Consider the following 21003-nt stretch of genomic DNA (forward strand, 5'->3'; position numbering starts at 1 on the left):
GTCCACTCACAGATAGAGACAGATCGAGAGAAAGAGAGAGATTTTCTCGTGTGCAAAAACGCACAATTCTTGGAAATAAGGACTGACTTCAGATCTAAGCATTTCTGTGATATAAGGATGCATGTAAATTTAAATATTTCCTTACAGATACTACTGTGACTTACCTGCAATAGTACACTGGGTAAGTTACATACTGCACCCTGTAATCAAACCTCATTGCCAGTTAGTCATTCAGATTTAAGCACCAACAATTTTACACTTCACCGACACTGTACTTAAAAGCGATGTTATTGTGAAATGAAAAGTGGTTAGAAGAACATGACAGAAATCCCCACATCAAAACAAAAGAAAATTCTTTATTTAACTCAGATTGCACACTGGTCAGTATGTTAATTTACAGGTAAATATTGGGAATGAAACAGAATCTACTCAAATGCAACTCATCAGTAGGATTTCTACTGTGTGTTGTGTACCTAACCAAAATATATAACCTGCTATAAAAAAGTCAGGATGGCTATAAACTTCTCTGAAAAGGTGATTCTTCTTCCATGAATCCATTGTGTACACTTAACGATGGATTAGCTTCACTGGAGCAACAGATCGTTAAGTGGTTGCTATAGTGGCTTCCACTATAAAAACACAGAGTCGCTGTGTACTAAGTCAGTGGTGTGTGTGAGCTTGACAATGGGTGGAGCCTTCAGGGACGGAGGAAACATGACACAGATGCCATGAAATTGGAAATATTTGGTGCATAAACCTATTTTGGACTGCCAAATTAATTGAAGGCTAAGAAAAAATAGAAAATGTTATGTATTTGGTAAGCATTTGTATCTAAAGTGTATCAATGTATCTTGCATTCAAGATATTTATTTATCCATCCACACAGAGTTGGGGTACTCAAGTCCGCGTCACAAGTCCAATTTTAATGGACTTGGACTTGTCACGGACTCGGATGCATTTTTACTCGGACTTGACTCTGACTCAAGCCTTTGGGACTCTGGATTTTTTTCAGAGACCAGCCATGACATTTTTGATAATTAATTTATTTATAAACAGATCTCTGTCTGAATGCAGCTGTATTAGCCCCTGAAGTCATAGACATAGACATAGCCAGAGTTGTTTCACCGTGTTTAAGCAAACACACGCATACACACATACGCATACACACAGGCACACTCATTAGTCAACCACTACACTTGCATGTTACTACAGAGACTACTGTATAACATTGACTATCGAGGTGGCTGGCATGATGAAAATATAAAGATGGGTACGTATCCAATGTAATAGAAACTAAACAAGGCAGTTTAACATGAAACAGGACCTGACAACTGGTAAAATTGCATGTGGCTTTTGTGCAGCCAAGACAAATCTTAAAATCAAGAACTTCATTGAATCAAGTCACCCACATCATGTGTCTCACAGTTTACTGAAAACAGCATATTGAAATAAAAATACATAAAAGTAAGATTATATTGGCTATTAAAGGTACAGTATGTAACAATTTTCCTGTAGTATTAAAAAAAAAATTGCCAATGTGTGAACGGCTTGTAACGCAAATTAAAAAATTAGCCCTTCCCGGACTCCCTAGGTTACCTATTAAAGCCTGTAGACTGATTTTTATGCGAAGGGAGCAGTTCGGTTTTGCCGGGAAAATCCAAAGGATGTGACATCAGGGTTGGGGGGGTTACTTTTGAAATGTATTCCACTACATATTACAGAATACCTGCTGTAAAATGTAATTTGTAAAGTATTCTGTTAGATTACTCAAGTCCAGTAATGTATTCTAAATACTTTGGATTACTTCTTCAGCACTGGTAGATTTTTTTCCCTTGTTTTGATTATAAAAATTCTGCCAGTACAGTAAGAAAAAATACACATGTTTAAAAAACATTCTCTGAAAAGCCTAAATATCTTATGCAGTGTTGTTTCAAAACAAGATCAATCAAAATGATCTTGTTTTAAAGATTTTATGATTTTTTTACTTGAAAACAATGCAAAAACTATTATCAATAATATGATTTTTGCCCTAATATCAAAGGTCTTACTACAAAAAAGAAATTATGATCTAACATGAATTTCTTGATAAAAAAAAATAGGATCGTGTCTGGTAACGTTTATGTAAAATGGCTAGAAATAGCATTTTAGCTTAGCGTAAAGCTGACAATTTACACAAGGTTTATTTCTATTTTTCTGCTCCAAACTTACTTCAAACATACTTCTTTGTCTGCTCGTATGAATGTAACACATCATAAGAAAGTGTTTTACCGCTGTTCAAATGCACTTTGGATCACATCATTTATTTGTAAACTGTAAATGTTTTCCATTTGAGAGGACTAAATATTAAATGAAACAAATGACAATAAAATGCTAATTAATCTCTTCAATAATCAAAACACTTTTTGAATGTAACTGTATTCTGATTACCAAGTATTTCAATTGTATCTGTAGTGGAATACAGTTACATATAATTTGTGTTTTAAATATGTAATCCAGTTACATGTATTTCGTTACTTCCCAACCCTGTGTGACATTTATGCACTCTCCCGAGAGCCTTCTACTGAATCCCGTCTGGCTAAGCAGGAATGTGATCGTGGTCGAGCAAAAATGTCCTGGTTACTTTCGAAACCTCAATTGCCTGATAGAGGGAACGAGATGTTGTGTCGATGGAGTGACACTAGGGGTCACTCTTGAGAGACCCAAACACCTCTGATCTTTGAGAAAAGGCCAATGGGAATTGGCGAGAGGAATTTGCATGCCACTCTCCCGCACATACGGGTATAAAAGGAGCTGGTTCGCAACCACTCATACAGGTTTCGTGCTGAGGAGCCGAGACAAGGTCCTGACAATTTTAGCGGGTAGTTCAGTGTTGTGGCAGGAGGGACACAATGTCTCATTCCCTGAGGTTACAAAAGTAACCAGGACATTCCTTATCTGTCACTCACTCAACGTTGTGTCAATGTGGTGAAACTAGTTGTCCCTATACAAAACGGCACAACTAGCTGAACTGTGTAACTTGGACTGGCGGTGCGAGACGGGCAAACCGGTTTCATCCTGTGTGTTGTCAGGTACGAACATGTATGTTTGCGGGACAACTGGCTAGGTGTACCACTTGTGTACAGTGCCTTTTCCCTCCTGATGGGGGAGACGTGCACTTTTTATCCCCCAGCCGTGTTCACAGTAGTTGCTGCTCCACATGCCCTGGTTACCTTTTTGTAACCCCATGTTATGTATCATCCGCAAGACGGTTTCCCCATTGGTAAACCCGTGTCTTCCTTGGGCTGAGCCCCCCTCTGCCAACAGTTGCCATGTTTGTAGAGCTCTACCCCTCTGGGTTGGACCTACCATGGGGACTTCTCCACATGCGACACTGCCGACAAGACTCAGTAAGACCATGTGACGCATTTCCACACAATTGCCTCCCCTTTTGCGATGGCTGACCAGGACCGTCCAACTTGTCTATGCGATTCAGTTTGCCAGTCGTCTGCCTAGGTTCAGCGGCATCCGTTTTACCTCAGTGAATGGCGAGAATGCCGCCGCCCTGCATGCGGATAGTCCGACAGAGTGTCGGGATGTCAGGAGACATCAAAGCATTTACCCACCATAGGTCCGGTCAGCAACGGGGGAGGAGGGGAACCGTCCTTGTAATCCATCACAACTGCCTGGGCGTGGGTGTGTTTGTGCCACAGCTGGGCACGCAGGGGCGGGGGTCCACCTCCGCAGCACTGTGCCTGCTGTAAATGTGCAGTGTCTGGCGATTGTGACAACGACCACTGTAAACACTGGGTGTGTGACCCAGTGAGTGAAGAAACTGCTCATTTTCTGTGAATGTGGGTACCGCAGCCCCTCGGGTATGTTGGCAGAAGTTAGAAGAAAAGGGAACAAAAGATTCTCCTCCCGGCCTTAAGTGGTCTTATTATCAGCTCCAAGTCTGCAGCGGTTCACCTCTACGTACCTGGGTCTCCTGTCTCAGGGGCGCTTAGAAGCCTTCCACTGGTTCTTGGCAGTGGTGCATGAGATGGGGGCGTCTACTTCACATGTGTGGCTCTACGCCGGGGTCAGGCCACTGGCCTGGGCTGTGGCGGAGCCGGTGTCGTCGCTGCAGGGTGACGGCCCTGGCAACATGCAGATGGGGTGGCGACGTGCACAGGCAGGATATGTATAATAGCCTCCGTCTGCTCCTTAACCGCCGAGAACTGCTGGGCAAAGTCCTCGACGGTGTCGCAGAATAGGCCAGCCTGGGAACACCAGGGTGGATATCGCTTGCCCGAGAGTCCGCACCATTATCTTCATCACCCAGAGGGCAAGATCGTTTGCCGAGCAAACATTGCCATGGTCACGTTCTCACAGTGAGACGTGGGCAGCGCCCAGGCACGTGAGACAGTGATCGTGGCCGTCGGAAACGGAAAGGTAACGACCGCAACCAGGAATTACACACAGACAGAAAGTCGTCTTTAAAAAGACGTTTTAGAGAAAATATACTCTTCTATTTGCAAGAATATATACTCTTTTAAGCTGTCGAAGCACCCAGGGGTGTTCTCTGCACTCAATCTGTGCACAAGGGGGTTGCGTATGTGTGGTTGTGAGCCAGCTCCTTTTATCCCTGTATGTTCAGGGGAGTGGCATGCAAATTCCACTTGCCAATTCCCATTGCCATTTTATCAAAGATCAAAAGATGTTTGGGGCTTTAAGGACGACCCCTAGTGTAACTACATCGACATAACATCAAGTGAGTGACAGATAGGGAACTACAGTGAACATCAGCAGGGCATTTGATTACTGGAGGGACCTTCGTTCGGTTTTGGGGATCAAAACCAACCCTGAATTGGTGTTTGTCTTATTGGACAGCTAAGTTACATAACTGCAAAGCATGTGAAATATAGTGCCATAAGGATTGATCTGTGTAAATTTAGCTAACTTGATCTAGTCTGCTAACGCTGATGAATTGCAAGCTACCTTGCTTTGTAACTTTCAAATAATTTCAACGATCTTCTCTTTATACTAAAAGTCAGGTATACAGGATAAATGTTAGCAAATACGCTGGTTTATTGATCATAGTACAACATATGACAACAAAACATACAATAGTGCAACATAACAAAAGTGCACTGTCTGGTAGTTTGTGTGTATCAGTTCGGTAGTTTGTGTGTATCAGTGTGCTATGTTAGCTATTAAGTCGTTTTAGTTTAGTCTCAAAGTTTGTAATAAAACAATCATAACTGTTTTATCGGGAAGACACGCAGGCTTGAGTGAAGTTTAAGATGCCATTTATTTGATAAATGTAAAACAGAAAGTAATGTCTCTCTCTTTGGCATAGGCCCCGTCCGGCGGTCCGAGGGAGTTGTACCCGGAACCGTCATGTCCTGCCGGAGATATGAGGCAGGGGCGAGGAGCCTACCCCCGTGCGGGACAGGGCTCAACTGGTGGTGGTGGGGTGGTGGAGGTTGCCATGTTAGCACACTGAAACAGCAATGTGATAGATTGTGAGCAGACTTATAAAGCAATGGCTTACATGCGATTGGCTAGGAATTACCCAGCTAATGATATGATGATGTACAGCTGCAAGTTTTCCCGCTAGAACTACGCTGCGCTTCCAATTATTTTAATATACCTCATCTGTCAGCATGATAGATAATGTTCAGTCTCTTTCTACCTTACATCATTGTTTTGGCTGATGCTCGCTCGCTCACGTCCCTATGGAGTTTGTGCACGAGCAACAGGTAGCTGGCTGCAGTTCACTTAAAGCCACACGTATCATTAATAACAAGGTTTTCTGAATCTTACTGTAACGTTTCTAGCAGGCAATGGCAATGACGATGACACGATGAATTGAAGAATCCAAGTGCAGTTTATTAAAAAATGTAATATCCAAAAACCCTGACTAAAAACGTGAATCAAAACAAAACAACCATGAACTTGACTAAACTTGAAAAAACCATAAACTTGACTATGAACATGGCATGAATGACATCAATACTAGACAAGAGACAATGGCAAACATGAGGGCTTAAATACATGGACATGGGGAAACATAAGCCAATGAACAAACAGAACTCTAAACAAGAAAACAAGACAATAAACTAAAACCAATGAAAACAAGACACATGAACATTGAGGGAAACAGACAGATCACATGACAAGGAAACAGGAATAAGACATGGCATGGAACATGAACAAACTTTTCAAAATAAAGGACATAAACAAAACATGAACAAAAACACATCTAGATGTTACACTTACATATTGCAACTTTAAGTATTTTATGTGTAAAGTATATACACTTCTTCAGTCTCTTGTGGTCCACACAGTTTTGTAAGCTTGAACTGGTCCATAATAGCTTGATGAATTAACCATGTAACTTTTTAAATGGTCAGGAAAAAAGCATTATTGCTGAAGCAGACAGCAACTCTAAACAGATAAACAGCACCTATTTATTATTGATTTACTATTTTCAAAGCATTGACGGGCTGCTTAATATATATTATTTTACAGCACTTGTCCACCATTCACAACATTCAACCATGCACAATAAAATATTAGGATATTTTGGGAAGTGACATTTTTTTGTTTATAATTTAATTATAGACTATAAAATAAATGTATTATTCGATGACAGAGTTGTGTATGAAGCTAAACTTCATGTTACGAGATTAATTTAGTTGGTTATGATGTTTTTATTTGAAATGTTTATTTTATTTTATAAAATGTTTATTGTTAACCACCGGGTAACTTCTACACGTCTTTTTTTAGCCTACATCTCTGACTGACACTTTTGAAGGACAATTCTGTTAAATTTATGACTCAAAATTATTATTCTCCATGTTTTTGCAATTAAACTTTCTTTGGTTGGTATTTAAAGATTTCAGACTGATTGCAGACCACCATGGCTGCTGCTCAATCAAATATACATTTTCTGCATCTACTGCAGCTGCTGCGAGATGCACATGGACGCATCAGGGATTTAGGTACAGGAGCAGCACTGCCCTGCATTGTGCTGTTTCCCGAAAATTAACAATAAATTAATGTCCGTGATGACATGGCCCTTATATTATCACTGGGCTTTTCCAGTGTTTTTGGATGTAGCATTTGCAGTCAAATCGTGAGACGTCACTTCTCAGCGAGTGCTAATTACTATTGTGTTGACTCATTTGTATGTACTGTATTTTCCCAAATCAGTCAGCAGAAAGAGAAAAAGGTTCAGAAAGAAATCTCAGTATAGACTATTATTTCTTTATATAGGGATCATTTTAAATACAACTAAATTAAATTAAATTGACAAATTGAAAATGAAGTAGAAATAAAAACTAATAAAAATTTGAAACATAATAACCTTGGTTGTAATGACTAAAGCAGCTTTCACTTTCTTTGGTCTATGTTTGAGTGGAGGGGAAAAAGCAATAAATAATTGAAATGTCAACAGAACACAATAAGAACTGTGTTGAATGACAGTTTTGTCTTAATACACCTAAAGCGTATGCTTTCATTCAGAAAGCATATTGAAGATTGTTCAGCAGGAAACTAATCATAAAATGTATATATAAAATGCAACAAAGGTGTTTTGTTACATTTATATCAACAGACTGTTTTTCTTAGTTGTGGAGTTTAAAATAAGCTTAAAATATTGATGTTGAGTTTATGGTCACAATTTTAATTTGGATTCATGAACAAATTCATTCAGACTCGACTCGGCCTGTTATGGACTCGGTCTCGACTCGGACTCGACTAAGGTGGACTTGAACTCAACACTATATCCATCCAGCCAGTCAGCCAGCTATCCATTCATGATGTCCACATGCATATTAGGACATTATTCCCTCAAAAGTAAAAAAAAAAAAAAAAAAAACATTGTTAGTTTTTTTTAATAACATTCAACATTAAAATTGAACTCTATAACTTTTTGGTTTGTTTCATTTGGACTTACAGTAACACCTAGTAGTGTTCAATAGTTTTCAGTTTCAGATGTCATTGTAGAAATACACTATTCACAGTCATCCACAATTACTTTAATCCATAAGTGAAAGTGGCAAATAACTGGGCAGTTACTAAGATTAAGCGAGTAGTATTTGGCTGGTCATGTGATCATAACATGGCAGCCCCCATTATGGGACCCTCTTCATGAAGATTTATATAGCTTTTATAAGGTTACTGATATGATTACAGTCTGTAATGTCTGTAATTATTAAAAAACATAAATAACCAACACTAGAACACTAGAAATATAATAAACAATTTGATGAAAAAAAATCTGACTTTCTATAGCTTGGTATTATTTACAATTTTATAACTTAGTCCCGCTGTCAATATATGTGGACATAATTTTTTAAGAAAACGATTTGCTCTTGAAAATTTTGTCTACATATAAGGGATAATACAAAATAGTGCAGAAAAGAAGATCAGAGCAATATAAATGTTGCCACAGTGCTGATTGCAGCCAAACTCAATCTGGACCTGACAACAGCATGAAACTTGGCATGGTACAATGTGTGGGAGAATTTGATTGAAAAGGGGATAATTGATTAGTCATTTGTAAACATATAAAGACTGCATTATGTGTGGCACGCTTTTGGCCTAAAGCACATAACAAATTAATCAGTAGTAAATAAATCACTAGTGTGAAGAAATACTACAGTTGGAATAAAACCAATCTGTAGGGAATACTGTGGTCAGAGAAGTATTTTAAAGGGTTAAGTTCATATAAGAAAAATGTAGGAAGCCCTTATTTAATATTGATTAGCAGCTTAAATGTAATAAATTGCATAGAATCTAATCTAAACTAAACTAATGGGCTGAAGCCAGTTGCAAAAATAAACTTAATCCTTAGTGATAAAACATTTAAAATTATACCTCAAGATTTTCTTAAAGATGTTTATTGCACCTGGGCACTGGATTTTACTTTGATCTATTTGGCCAATTTGATTTCTAACAGGAAGCTGTGATCAATGTTTATTAATGTGTAAATATGTTTTTACATGAAATGCTGTGACACGCACAAGAAGGTGTTTTGAATACTTTAATGTCGATGAGTCACATGCAAGTCACAGTCTTTCCACATGTAGTTAGAGGAAAATTGTATTGCTCATACATAGCTCAGGACGCTAATAGAGTACTCGGTTTTATTTCAGGATACACTTTGTCTCAGTAATTTCTCCTCAAATTCCTTAAAAGAAATAAAAATGAGACAATTCTTGACATAGAGCAAGAGAATAGAGCTATACAATTGATGTGGATAACTAAATTCTGATAACTGGTCTGGGAATAGTTGTGTCTGAAATGTTTGAGTTCCTGTTGAAACCTTTGATTGCAGATTTTGGCAAATTTAAGCACAGTCTTTGACACCATTGTGATCCATTCTGAATCTCTAGAGTACTAATGTGGGATTACTGGGGGGTTGTCAGAAGAAAAATCTGACAATCAGGAGACTCAAAGGCTATATGGAGTAGACACAAAGGCTATATGTACAAAGATATACACATTATCTGTGTACATACACAGATCTAGCTTTTGGCTCATTGATATTTATCTCAAATAAGTTACTGCATGTAGTACTCTCAATAATTTCATACCTTTATTTCTTACTTTATATATGTGTGTGTGTGTGTGTGTGTGTGTGTGTGTGTGTGTGTGTGTGTGTGTGTGTGTGTGTGTGTGTGTGTGTGTGTGTGTGTGTGTGAGCGTGTATTTATCACTTTGTGGGGACCAAATGTCCCCATAAGGATAGTAAAACCCGAAATTTTTGACCTTGTGGGGACATTTTGTCAGTCCCCATGAGGAAAACAGCTTATAAATCATACTAAATTATGTTTTTTGAAAATGTAAAAATGCAGAAAGTTTTCTGTGAGGGTTAGGTTTAGGGGTAGGGTTAGGTTTAGGGGATAGAATATAAAGTTTGTACAGTATAAAAACCATTATGTCTATGGAAAGTCCCCATAAAACATGGAAACACAACGTGTGTGTGTGTGTGTGTGTGTGTGTGTGTGTGTGTGTGTGTGTGTGTGTGTGTGTGTGTGTGTGTGTGTGTGTGTGTGTGTGTGTGTGTGTGTGTGTGTGTGTGTGTGTGTGTGTGTGCAATTTCTTAATGTGGTGGTGGTCTAATGGTTAAGCATCTTTGCAATTAATGCAAATGTTGCAAGTTTTATCCCAAGAAGGGCTCACCCTGGAACTGAAGAGTTAATGGAAACATAATTCTGCATTTGAAGAAGGTATTTAACACCAGGTTGATTCATGGAGAGTGTTCCAATTTGCAATTAAATACCTGTATGTTATAACAATAAAATAATTATATATATATATATATATATATATATATATATATATATATATATATATATATATATATATATATATATATATATATATTATTGTCTGAAAAAATGGCTGATAACAAGCTCGAAAAAGAGTGTCTGATAAATGGCTAACTAACTAAACTACTATTTAAAATAATAAGAGTGTGTGATATCTAGTGTCATTCTTCACTATTTTGGTGTGACACGGATTTTTTTTCAGCAGTTTAATATCTCTGGAATGACAGTTTATCTTAAATCATTGAATAAATAATTTGTACCTATTGAACGTCTGAATGCGATTGTCCCACACAAACACACATTTCTAGGAGCCTCAGAAACGCTTCCTTTTTTTAACACGTTAGTCAAGAATGCAACCTTTCGCTTCTCTCGGTGTGGGTGTGACACATGCGCAGTGCGCTGGTTTGAGTCAGACTCATCGACGGCTGGAGCGCAGAGTGATGGGAGCAGAGTGAAGAACAGCAGCCTGCGATCACTCTCCCGACAGGTTATGACAGGTATTCACGTTTATTCATTTTTGTTGAAAAACGCTGTTTTATCGCAGCCTCTCAAAGCCACTGCGATAGCTGTTATTACAGAGAACATCTTGTTCTAAATGTGAGAGTCATGCTTTACCTGTAATTAACGTGTCATTTGATGGCTAGACTGTCACCGCTGGTTCAATATGCATCTATTTAGATCATTAATATCGGTTGTCCTATCTATTATTGGTGCTGTTATGTTGGACCATAACGATACTGTATAGATAGATAGATAGATAGATAGATAGATAGATAGATAGATAGATAGATAGATAGATAGATAGATAGATAGATAGATAGATAGATAGATAGATAGATAGATAGATAAATCATTAGTGCGTACATAAGACAAGGAACATCCATTAATAGACTGCCATCATGTAATTAGAGGTCTATAATGAGATGAAAGAGCACTCAAGACAGTGTAGTCTCTAGGGAACAGAGTGTCTCAGATGTTTAGGAACATCAGTGAATGACATGAAGATCTCAGGATGGCGTAAGGTATGACGTTATACAGCTGTAAGGATTCAGCACCAAGGACAGCTACATCACTTTAGAGGAAACCCCTTGCTCTTCACATAAACTAAGAGAGGACAAAACAAAATATACATACTGTATTTATGCTCTTTGTAATATTCTTAAATCATACTGGAATAACATGGATCAACAGGTTTTGTACAAACTTGTGGAGTAAATGCCAGCTTGGGTGCAATTTTTCACGTCAACATTTCAGTCAAATTGTTATGCTGAACAGAAGCATTTTCACTAGTTACCTTTTCTGGATGTCACTATGTAGTCTTACATATTTTCTGATTTAAATATCTTTTCTACAACAGTTAATTTACAGTTTTCTCATCAATACTTGCACATGATCATGTAATTACATTCCTCAAAATATTCATCCATAAAAGACATTCATGGAGCAAAATGTATGAAATACTATATATGTACTGTACATAATGACATTAATTGGATTGTGGCAGTTTGGTTATATTTAAGCGATGCTGTTAAAACTATACCAATGTGGATTAATTTTCTGTGTACAATGTATCTCTGTAAAATCACTAAGTATAAAACGAGTCTTAACATTAAAATCTATAAAACAAATAAAGTGGAAAGAAGGTGATACACACACACACACACAGAGAGAGAGAGAGAGAGAGAGAGAGAGAGTGAGTGAGAGAGTGAGTGAGGGTCATTCATATGCTGAGGGAAAGCTGAGTCATTTCCTAATCAGTTTCAGCAGGTACACACTGAACCGTGATTTAATTACAGTGTTCTGCAGGAAGCTAACCACCTCATTTCCTCCTGCTTAAGCTCTGTGCTCTCATCATACAAACCCGCTTTTAGAGATATTAATATCTGAACCTCAGCAGCTGCAATAACTCAAACCGAACAGCTTGCAGCATTTCAACATAACAACAGCTCCACAATGACATTAGCAGAGAAATTTGAAAGAAAAAGACGATGAGAGAATAGAAGCGAGCAATCAGATAGCTCTCAACATGCTAGTATCATTTTGTGCTGATGTATGACGTGTCATAGAGACTGAGGCACGATGCCAAAGTTAGACCCAGACAGATGTTCTGCTGCACATGCCTGTCCTAGTGCAAAGTGACAGTGTCTTAGGACCTAAGTACAGCAATTGTTTTATCATCGTGATTAGATTACTCAGTTTACGTTATCATCATCTTCTAATTTGAGCACAGTTTATGTTTTATGGTCTTGTTTTGAACTCTTTGCAGTATTTCATGAACAGTGGCTGAATTTAACTTTTTATGATTGCAAAATATGATCCGTTATGTCAAAATGAATACATTGTAAAATGGAATGTTCTGGAAAATAAGAATGAAATGCTAAATAGTGCTAAAATATTTAAAAAGTGTCCCAAAATTGGAGGAAAACAAATGACACCTTTGAGTGCACCTTTAAGCACAAACACGTAGGCTATATTTTCTGAGCAATAGTGCACAAGTTAAATCTAATAAGCATGCACAACAGGAAAGGAACAGATTCACTCCAATTCAGTGAAGCCAAATGGACCTAAAAGGCATCTCAGCAAAAGCTGACCTTATTGACATTGCAGTGGCAATGGCACTAGCTACATCAAGGTCATAGGTTCGATTGCCTGGAAACACGCATACTGTTTAAATGGAGACCTTGAGTGAAAGTTACTGTTAGTGTCTGCCAAATGTTTAAATATAAGAATTTCCTAAACATTGAACATTTGAACACTACTGAAAATCTAAAATCTGTTTAAAGTTGCAGGAACTTTCTGTTTGCAACAGTATTGCTGCAATAGCTCAACATCTAATTGATTTACATACATAAACATTCATTAACCTAAAAAATTTTATTTACAATGACAATTCAGATACAATCAGTCACAACATGTTTTTGTCCTAGGAGAGACCTCATTTTATTTCAGTGCAGGTTGAAATTCCCTTCATTTACTTTGAATAAAAGGGTTCATATTCATCTACAATAATATCATAATTTGGGATAAAACCAGTTGTTGTAGTACTTACAATTATTAGTGTATATTTGGATGTTTCATAACAAAATGTTTCGTGTCTGTGTTTATGTGTGTGTGCAGATGTGAAGGATGACTTCTTGCTCAGAGATTTGTGGGTCAGATTATGCTGAGCAGGGCCATGGTGCGCTCAGCAGTGGTTACCAAGGTTACGGGGTGCGTTCCTATCTGCACCAGTTTTACGAGGAGTGTACCGCATCCATCTGGGAGCGCGATGAAGATTTTCAGACACAGAGATCGCCTAGTCGCTGGAGCTCTGTCCTCTGGAAGGTGAGCGGTCCGCTCTCAACTGTTTATGTAAAGCATTGGGATATGGTTCTTTATCTTAATATACAGTATAAACAGACAGGCTATGGATCTGCTCCAAAACCTAGTGAGCTTCCTACCTAGTCAGCATTTTAAGGTATTAAAGCATGATCCTAACACGAAGACTGCCCCAAACATTCGGCATTTGGCAGGAAAATTTTGCTGCCATTTAAGATACCTCATTTTGGTCTAATTTCAAGGCAGCATGTAACCTTCATGGATAAGACCACAAACATACTTTACACAAGTATGTGTATGCAGATACGAGCATTAGGCCAACACACGGTTCAGCTGAAGATACATAACATATGTACTGAAGGGGGCGAAAGAGTTAGTGTAACTTCAAAAGTACGTGCAATGAAATTGGATTTGTTAATATTCAGGTAAACTGCTATAAATATATTGATTTTACCTTACTTGCTCAGCAATATTATCTCTAAATTGTTGCTTTGCCATGACAGTAGTTGACTTGAAAGAGAAAACTCACCTTAGAAGCGATCAGTTCACACTGTGGATCGCTATTGTGCCCCTTCTGGCAATGTTGTGAATGCAATGCATACTTCTGTTGGGTTATCATTGGAATGGTTTATTTGCAATAAATCACTTTGCACAATACACATTGTTTCAAAGGAGCTTTACATAAAATTACGCTATAACAGATGATGACGTCATCATTGTGCAGTTTGATAAAAATGTGATTGTAAATTGTGCCTTAAATAATTAATTAAATAGGTAAAAAAAATAATTTGTATTTAGATCACCAGTGAGCAAACTAAAGGCGACTGTAGCAAGGAACACACAACTTCATAAAATGAATATTGGTTAATGGAGGAAAATAACCATGGGGGAAACCAGGCTCACTGTGGGGGGCCGTTCCCCTCTGGTTAAACAGCAAGAATAGAATGCAAATATTAGTTACAGTATTCATGTATAGTACAAGTCATGGCTTAAACGAATTAACTAAGTAAGTATTAAGGGTTTGTGTTTAAATGAAAAACGTGTATGAACTATACGATTAATGACTAAAAGTCTTTGAGGTCCATCCTTTGCACATTCCTGCGACTTATAGTCAGATGTGACTTATTTACATGGTTTATACGTAAGTGATGTTGTGTGGCCAAATACACTCCACACCAAAACACATATTATATCACATACAATCAGATCATTTTTAAACATTCATAAATTGGGCATAATGTTTTGTTTATAACTATAAACCTGTCTTAGTGCATTTCACTCCATTCTCTCAATGTTTATCAAGACTGACTCACATGCCGAACTGAACGAACGACATGCCCTCTCTCGTTCAATCAGTCAGCAAATCCTCGTTCACGAACGAGATGACAGACCTTTTCCACCGAAATGGCGTGGGTTCTCATGCTGAGCCTGTGCTCGGCTGTTTCCACATAAACTGGCCTTGGTTTTCCACTGACTTGGGAGCCAAAGTGTGACATAATGGGTTATGTAGCTATGTGCTAGTATTCCATGACTACCTCACCTGCCCATAAAATAAAACATGTCACATCAAGGTGTTTATGTACAGCTTTTACCCCTGTTCTTTGAGGACATATTTAAACATACAGAGAAATGCAGTCCAATGTTATTGCTAAACAAGATTGCCAGAGATGATACTGGTGGTGGCGTAGTGGGCTAAAGCACATAACTGTTAATCAGAAGGTCGCTGGTTCGATCCATTGTGTCCTTGAGCAAGGCACTTAACTCCAGGCTGCTCCAGGGGTATTGTACCTGTAATAAGTGCACTGTAAGTCGCTTTGGATAAACGCATCTGCCAAATGCATGTAAATGTAAATGTAAATGTAAATACTACGCTCAAGACGACAGGTAATTACATTATTATGTATACACTTTTTGTGTATGTGTTTATCTCAAGCGAGACAGACTGAATTCAATGCCCTGGCCAGTTAGCAGGCTTGTCGTGCTTCCTCAACTGCCACTTTTGCTTGGTTCTCTTATGCTCCTTGTACTCTCAATTTGTTTATGATTTGGTCAGTTGTCCGAATGAAGCCTGTGTGCATCATTTCTTGCCATTTCTCAGTGTAGATATTTTTTTCCTTTGCAATCACTTTAGTTTATCTTGGATCTATATAGAAGACCATATCGCAAGCAGAGTGCTCATTTCCTAAATGCTTTTGATGTCTGACATTTTTGTGGGTTTTTTATTGTTATTATAGAGTGAAAATGCACTCCTTGCTGCAGATGGTAGATACTGTTGTTGATTGGAAAATTTTACCTGGTCATGAAATATTATCCTGCCCTCGGACCCCTGCCATAATCGGTTTCTGCATAGAGACCAGCAAGCTTTGTGTTTTTCCACCCTGGAAATGTAAGCACAGCATAGTTCTAGCGGGAAGACTAGCAGCTGTACATCAGCGCACCATTAGTTGGGTAATTCCCAGCCAATCACATGTAAGCCATTGCTTTATAAGTCTGCTCACAATCTATCACATTGCTGTTTCATTGTGCTAACACGGCTACCTCCACCACCCCACCACCACAGGTTGCGTCCCGTCCCGCACGGGGGTAGGCTCCTCGCCCCTGCCTCCTATCTCCGACAGGATATGACGGTTCAAAGTTCAACTTCTTCGGACTGCCAGATGGAGCCTACGCCAAAGAGAGAGACATTACTTTCTGTTTTATATTCATCAAATAAATATAATCTTCAATTTCACTCAAGTCTGCAAGTATTCCTGATAGAACAGCCTTTTCTGCAGTGGAAACGTGAGAAAGAGTTTGAAAATTCACACCGGCACTGTAACCCGCCCCCATAGAATGTCATGCTTCAAAATAGAGCACATTGGCTTCGAAAAAGAGATTTCATCAGTGAACGAGAAATATGAGTCAGTGTATAGAGGTGAACAAGAATGATTTGTTCACTTTAAAGATTTTTTTCAAAAAGATAGATTCGTCATGTGTCAATGAAGCGTTACAAGTGTAGTGTGCCTGCCCTTTATGCGGCTAAAGGGAAGAGAGGCGGCTGCACCAGGGTCATAATGTCTGCCATATGCAACCTCTGTCAGTATAACTATACAGATGCATTTTATGTTTGTTTTTGTTTTTTCAACAACATGATTTTGATCAAGTGTGACTTATATGAATGTTTGTGCTTATTATAGTATAACATTAACTTAACAGTGTGCTAACAGCAAACTTTATTAGAATCAACAGTGAGTTCAGCTTCTCATTTACTGGTGAAATTCCATTTTGCATTATTTTCTGGAAACGTTACACACCGTGTTCAGAACCGTTCAGCCCAGTGGTGGAAAAGAGATTTATGTCTGTACAAAAAAGTGACAACGGTATTTATGTGCACTTGAATATAACAAGGTGTCACAAAATTCGAATCATACTAAACTCAAAACTTGTACTTAGTATTAAAAATAATACAGTTATTTTTCTCTTTCTTTCTCTTGACATGTATATCTCAGGTCTGTCTCGCGTTGGGAGCTCTGATTCTTGTAGCCGGGTTATCAGTGCTGCTGGTGGGCTATGCTACTCCCCCTCGGCTAGAAGCATTTGGTGAAGATGAGCTGCTGTTTGTGGATGGCCGTGCTGTACGCTTTAACCGGGCACTGGACGCCTGTAAGCTGGCTGGAGCCGTGCTTTTCTGCGTGGGTGGCAGCGGTATGGCAGTGGGGCTGCTGCTGGCCGCTTGCTCTCAGGGTACCTCGAAAGAAGAGCTCCAACTGCAACAACGTTTCAAAGAGCGTTTAGCCGAGATCCAGGCTTCCGTTCAACCAATCACTCGCGCTCCTACCCCAGGAGAGGGTAAAGTGCCCGTCACTCTCTCTAAGGTGCAGAATGTCCAACCCGGGGCAGAGACCTGACCTCTGCCCCCCCTTTACCACTGAAGCACCCCCTGTTAAACATCAGCTAACTGGGTTTCAAATGGTTTCAAACTAAACGGCAGTTCCAGGAACAGTAGAGATAGATAACACTGCACTTTCTCTGATGAATATCATTTGTCTATATTGACCAAGAGTACCAAGAGTATTTATGGCGATAAGGCTTTAACGTAACTGTAACCTGTAGATTATCAAGCTACAACACTGGTAACTGCTGATCCTAAATAAAGATATGCAGCACAAATATACTCATGTGCTACGCCGATCGCTAATAACAACTGCTAGGAAACAAAAAAAATCTATGATCACTGGGCAGCTGTTTTAAAGAGCAACTTCTGACATATTCTTAAGAGGCATTAAAGCATGTGGCTGAAATTAATTATGCATACCAATGCAAACATTATCAATTGAGCAAGAATGGTTTCTCCATTACACTCAACCTTCAATCTTAAAAATTAACCAGAATAATCTTTGTAGTTTATGATGCTTTACAACTTCCCCAGTATAGGGAAAATTTACATAGATTCACAATCATAATTCCTATCTTGATATATGACAATGAGTTATATTACACATTGAAAGTAACTTGGTAAAACTCATAAAACAAGCAAAAATTATATCAAGACCTTGTGTGTTACTAGCTGATTCATCATCTCTACCTTACCAACATCTGTCAATGGAAACTACAAACAATTTTCACTGCTTGTTCAAAACCCTTCACATTGGCTCATTTCCATCACCTAAGGCACACATTTTCTCAAATTCTCTCCCAACCTAACGCTGTACTGTCTATTGCTACAGTCAATCATTAGTTACTTGACAGAACACAATGTGTTTCAGACAGCTGAAGCTACAATTTCACACTGCGGCATCATCTCAATACCATGCATCTCTCCTTCCTACTCAAATGCATCATCACTTGCAATATCAAGGGCAAAAATAGATTAACGTCAAGAGAGGCCTGTGGGATTCTGTAATATCATCTCATTGTGTAGCACATAATTCTTGCTTCAGCCTCCATTTTCTCAAGAGAGCATTAAGCCCAGTCACTGTCTGTAGGTAATTACACTCATTGGAGCAGAGCCTATTAAGAGTTTCCATGTGCTTGAAGATAATGCCACTTTTTCTTTCTTTCCGTGTTTGGTTTGTACGGCCTGTACTTTCTTGTGGTGCTGTTTGGATTCATGGTAGCTCCACTGCCGTGGTGTGCTATCACATTCACTGTCTGTTTCAACCCTACATTTTTTCCCCCAAATGTTTTGTCACAAATATTTGTGGCATCAATTCTTAAAAATGTAAATCCTTAGAAAATGTATTTTGTGTAGGTACTTTATTTGAGTCATATTATTCACTTTGATTAGAGCAAATATTGCATGATCACACAGTTCAAAAACATTATACACTTTTCCTGAAATTATAATTATTTTTGTCATTCATTGACTATGAATTAAGATTTTTATGCTTATTCCATATCGAGCGGTGCATTAAAATTTTGGAAATGTAAAGGCTTGCTAATTTTATGAACCTCTCACACTGAACACAGGGTAGTATAAACTATTTAAAAGTTCATTTAATCTCTCATCAAGGTATACTGGAGCAAATTAAGTCTAAAATATATGAAAATCACGAGCTGTTACAATAATTTGCATTAATTTAGAGCCAATTGTTTAAAATGACTTAAATTGACATGGCATCGATTGTGACTTTACAGAAGTGTGTCGTTTGCAACGTCTGTAATTCTCTCAAAATATAAAAGCTTTTTGTTTGAGCAGTCAAATTTTGGAAAGGAAAGATAAAGTATTAAAAATGTTATGTAGCAGTTTGTACTCTTGGAACATGTCTGTTTTTCAGAAAACAGAATAAACATAAATGTTTGTTACCACCATTGTCTGTTATCGAGTGTTTTTTTTCTTGCTTGTTTGCTATGAATTTGCAAATTGAACAAAGTTTGTATTTCTATACTGTTTTATGGCTTGGAAACAATCAATGTACATTAATAGTTCAAACTGAAGTACAATGGGGTTTTTTTCTGTTAAACTACCTTTGTTTCCCATAGTCAACTATAAGAAAGTCATTAGTATTGATTGATTTAATGTATGCCTATGGCTCATTGCCATGATAATAAGTCTACTGACCAATGGAATAAAAAACGAACACACTAGTGAGAATATTTACATGAATAATTAACATGATACCTACCTGTATCACTCAATTGACTTAATTGGTTCCTTTTAGCCCCTTTGTTTATATGTTATATGTGAAATATACTCCTTGACTGACAAACTTCAATGCTATCTACTGCAAACCTTTCATATAAAATATTTTACAGTAAATAAGTATGACAAAATTTCAAGTACAACAGATTTATTACATATTACAACCCACATTATGAAATACATGCAAATGAGATATGTCTGCAATGTTTTCCCTTTTCTGTTCCACCCCCGAATCTGTAGGGAGGGAGTCAGTGGGCTAGAAATAGATGCGATGGTAAATGAGTCGTGGTTAAGGGATCAATTGCTGGGGATGACTCATTGACACAGTCAACCTAAACATTGCAGTATTTAGTGCAATCTACTTAATTTCTCACTAGGAATCCTCTGTATAGTATGCATCTTTTATATCAAGACAGATTAAGTGTTGGCCAACAAAAAGCCTATATGAGCTACAATATACCCAATCATGTAGCATAACACTGACCTATCAATAATAGGGTGTCCAGTCATTCCAATTTTCCCGGGATGGTCCCATATTTGAGATTGGAGATCGCTTTCATGGATGATGGGTTTTCAAGCGAGGGGGGGTCGCCAAACTAGATTGCACAACCTTAAAGCCCAGCCCCCCAGGCAGTCAAGGGCCCCTGGGCACAGGTCCCATTGGCCCAGTCGGTAATCCATCCCTGAACAAAAGTTGTCTTTACCACTTGTGTGCTACATAACAGGTTGTCTGTGCTATACAATAGATTGATATAAGGACCAGATTGATATTTAAAGGTGCACTCAATAATTTGGTCCTCATTAAACAAAGTTTAACTCATAAAGACATGAATTGTAATTTTGCAATAAATGTGGGAAATCATGACCACTCACATTAAAATGAAGACTCCAGTCATGTCAGTAATCTTATAAAAGCTGTTTTAGTCTACATAGAGAAGGTCCACACATGAGTGCTGCCATGTTAGGATCACTTAACCAGCCGAAAACTATCTCAGTAACTGACCTGTTATTTGACACTTTCACTCATTGATTAAAGTAATCATGGCTGACTGTGAATAATACATTTATACAATGGCATCTGAAACTGAAAACTATTGATTTTAAATGATGCTACATCCAAGCCGCTAAGTGTCAGTTTAAGTCCAAGATGACATGAAGATAAAAGTTACTACATGCATCTTTAAGTCAACTTTCAATTAAATTCTTGACTTCTGTTGGTCACAATGTTTTAGTGGGTTTTTTAAAAACGTCTTCACATGGTCT

The 21003-nt window shown here is 38.2% G+C and overlaps 1 protein-coding gene across 1 annotated transcript; it reads left to right on the forward strand.

Moving 5' to 3' along the window:
- Positions 1-10683: 10683 nt before the first annotated feature.
- On the forward strand, positions 10684-19403 carry LOC127655454 (neurensin-1-like). Its single transcript, XM_052143282.1, has 3 exons — positions 10684-10798; positions 13419-13625; positions 17108-19403. Exons 2-3 carry the CDS (start codon positions 13428-13430, stop codon positions 17504-17506), a joined length of 597 nt encoding a protein of 198 aa, XP_051999242.1. The 5' UTR covers positions 10684-10798; positions 13419-13427; the 3' UTR covers positions 17507-19403.
- Positions 19404-21003: the final 1600 nt, after the last annotated feature.

This window comes from Xyrauchen texanus, chromosome 15 (genome assembly GCF_025860055.1).
Source record: "Xyrauchen texanus isolate HMW12.3.18 chromosome 15, RBS_HiC_50CHRs, whole genome shotgun sequence".
Lineage (NCBI taxonomy): Eukaryota > Metazoa > Chordata > Actinopteri > Cypriniformes > Catostomidae > Xyrauchen > Xyrauchen texanus.

What these genes read in the sequence shown, in the direction of transcription:
- LOC127655454 (XM_052143282.1), top strand. Translation starts at nt 13,428, where the DNA reads ATGACTTCTTGCTCAGAGATTTGTGGGTCAGATTATGCTGAGCAGGGC. An exon ending in GGAGCTCTGTCCTCTGGAAG is followed by an intron (nt 13,626 to 17,107) that starts GTGAGCGGTCCG and finishes TGTATATCTCAG; the next exon opens with GTCTGTCTCGCGTTGGGAGC.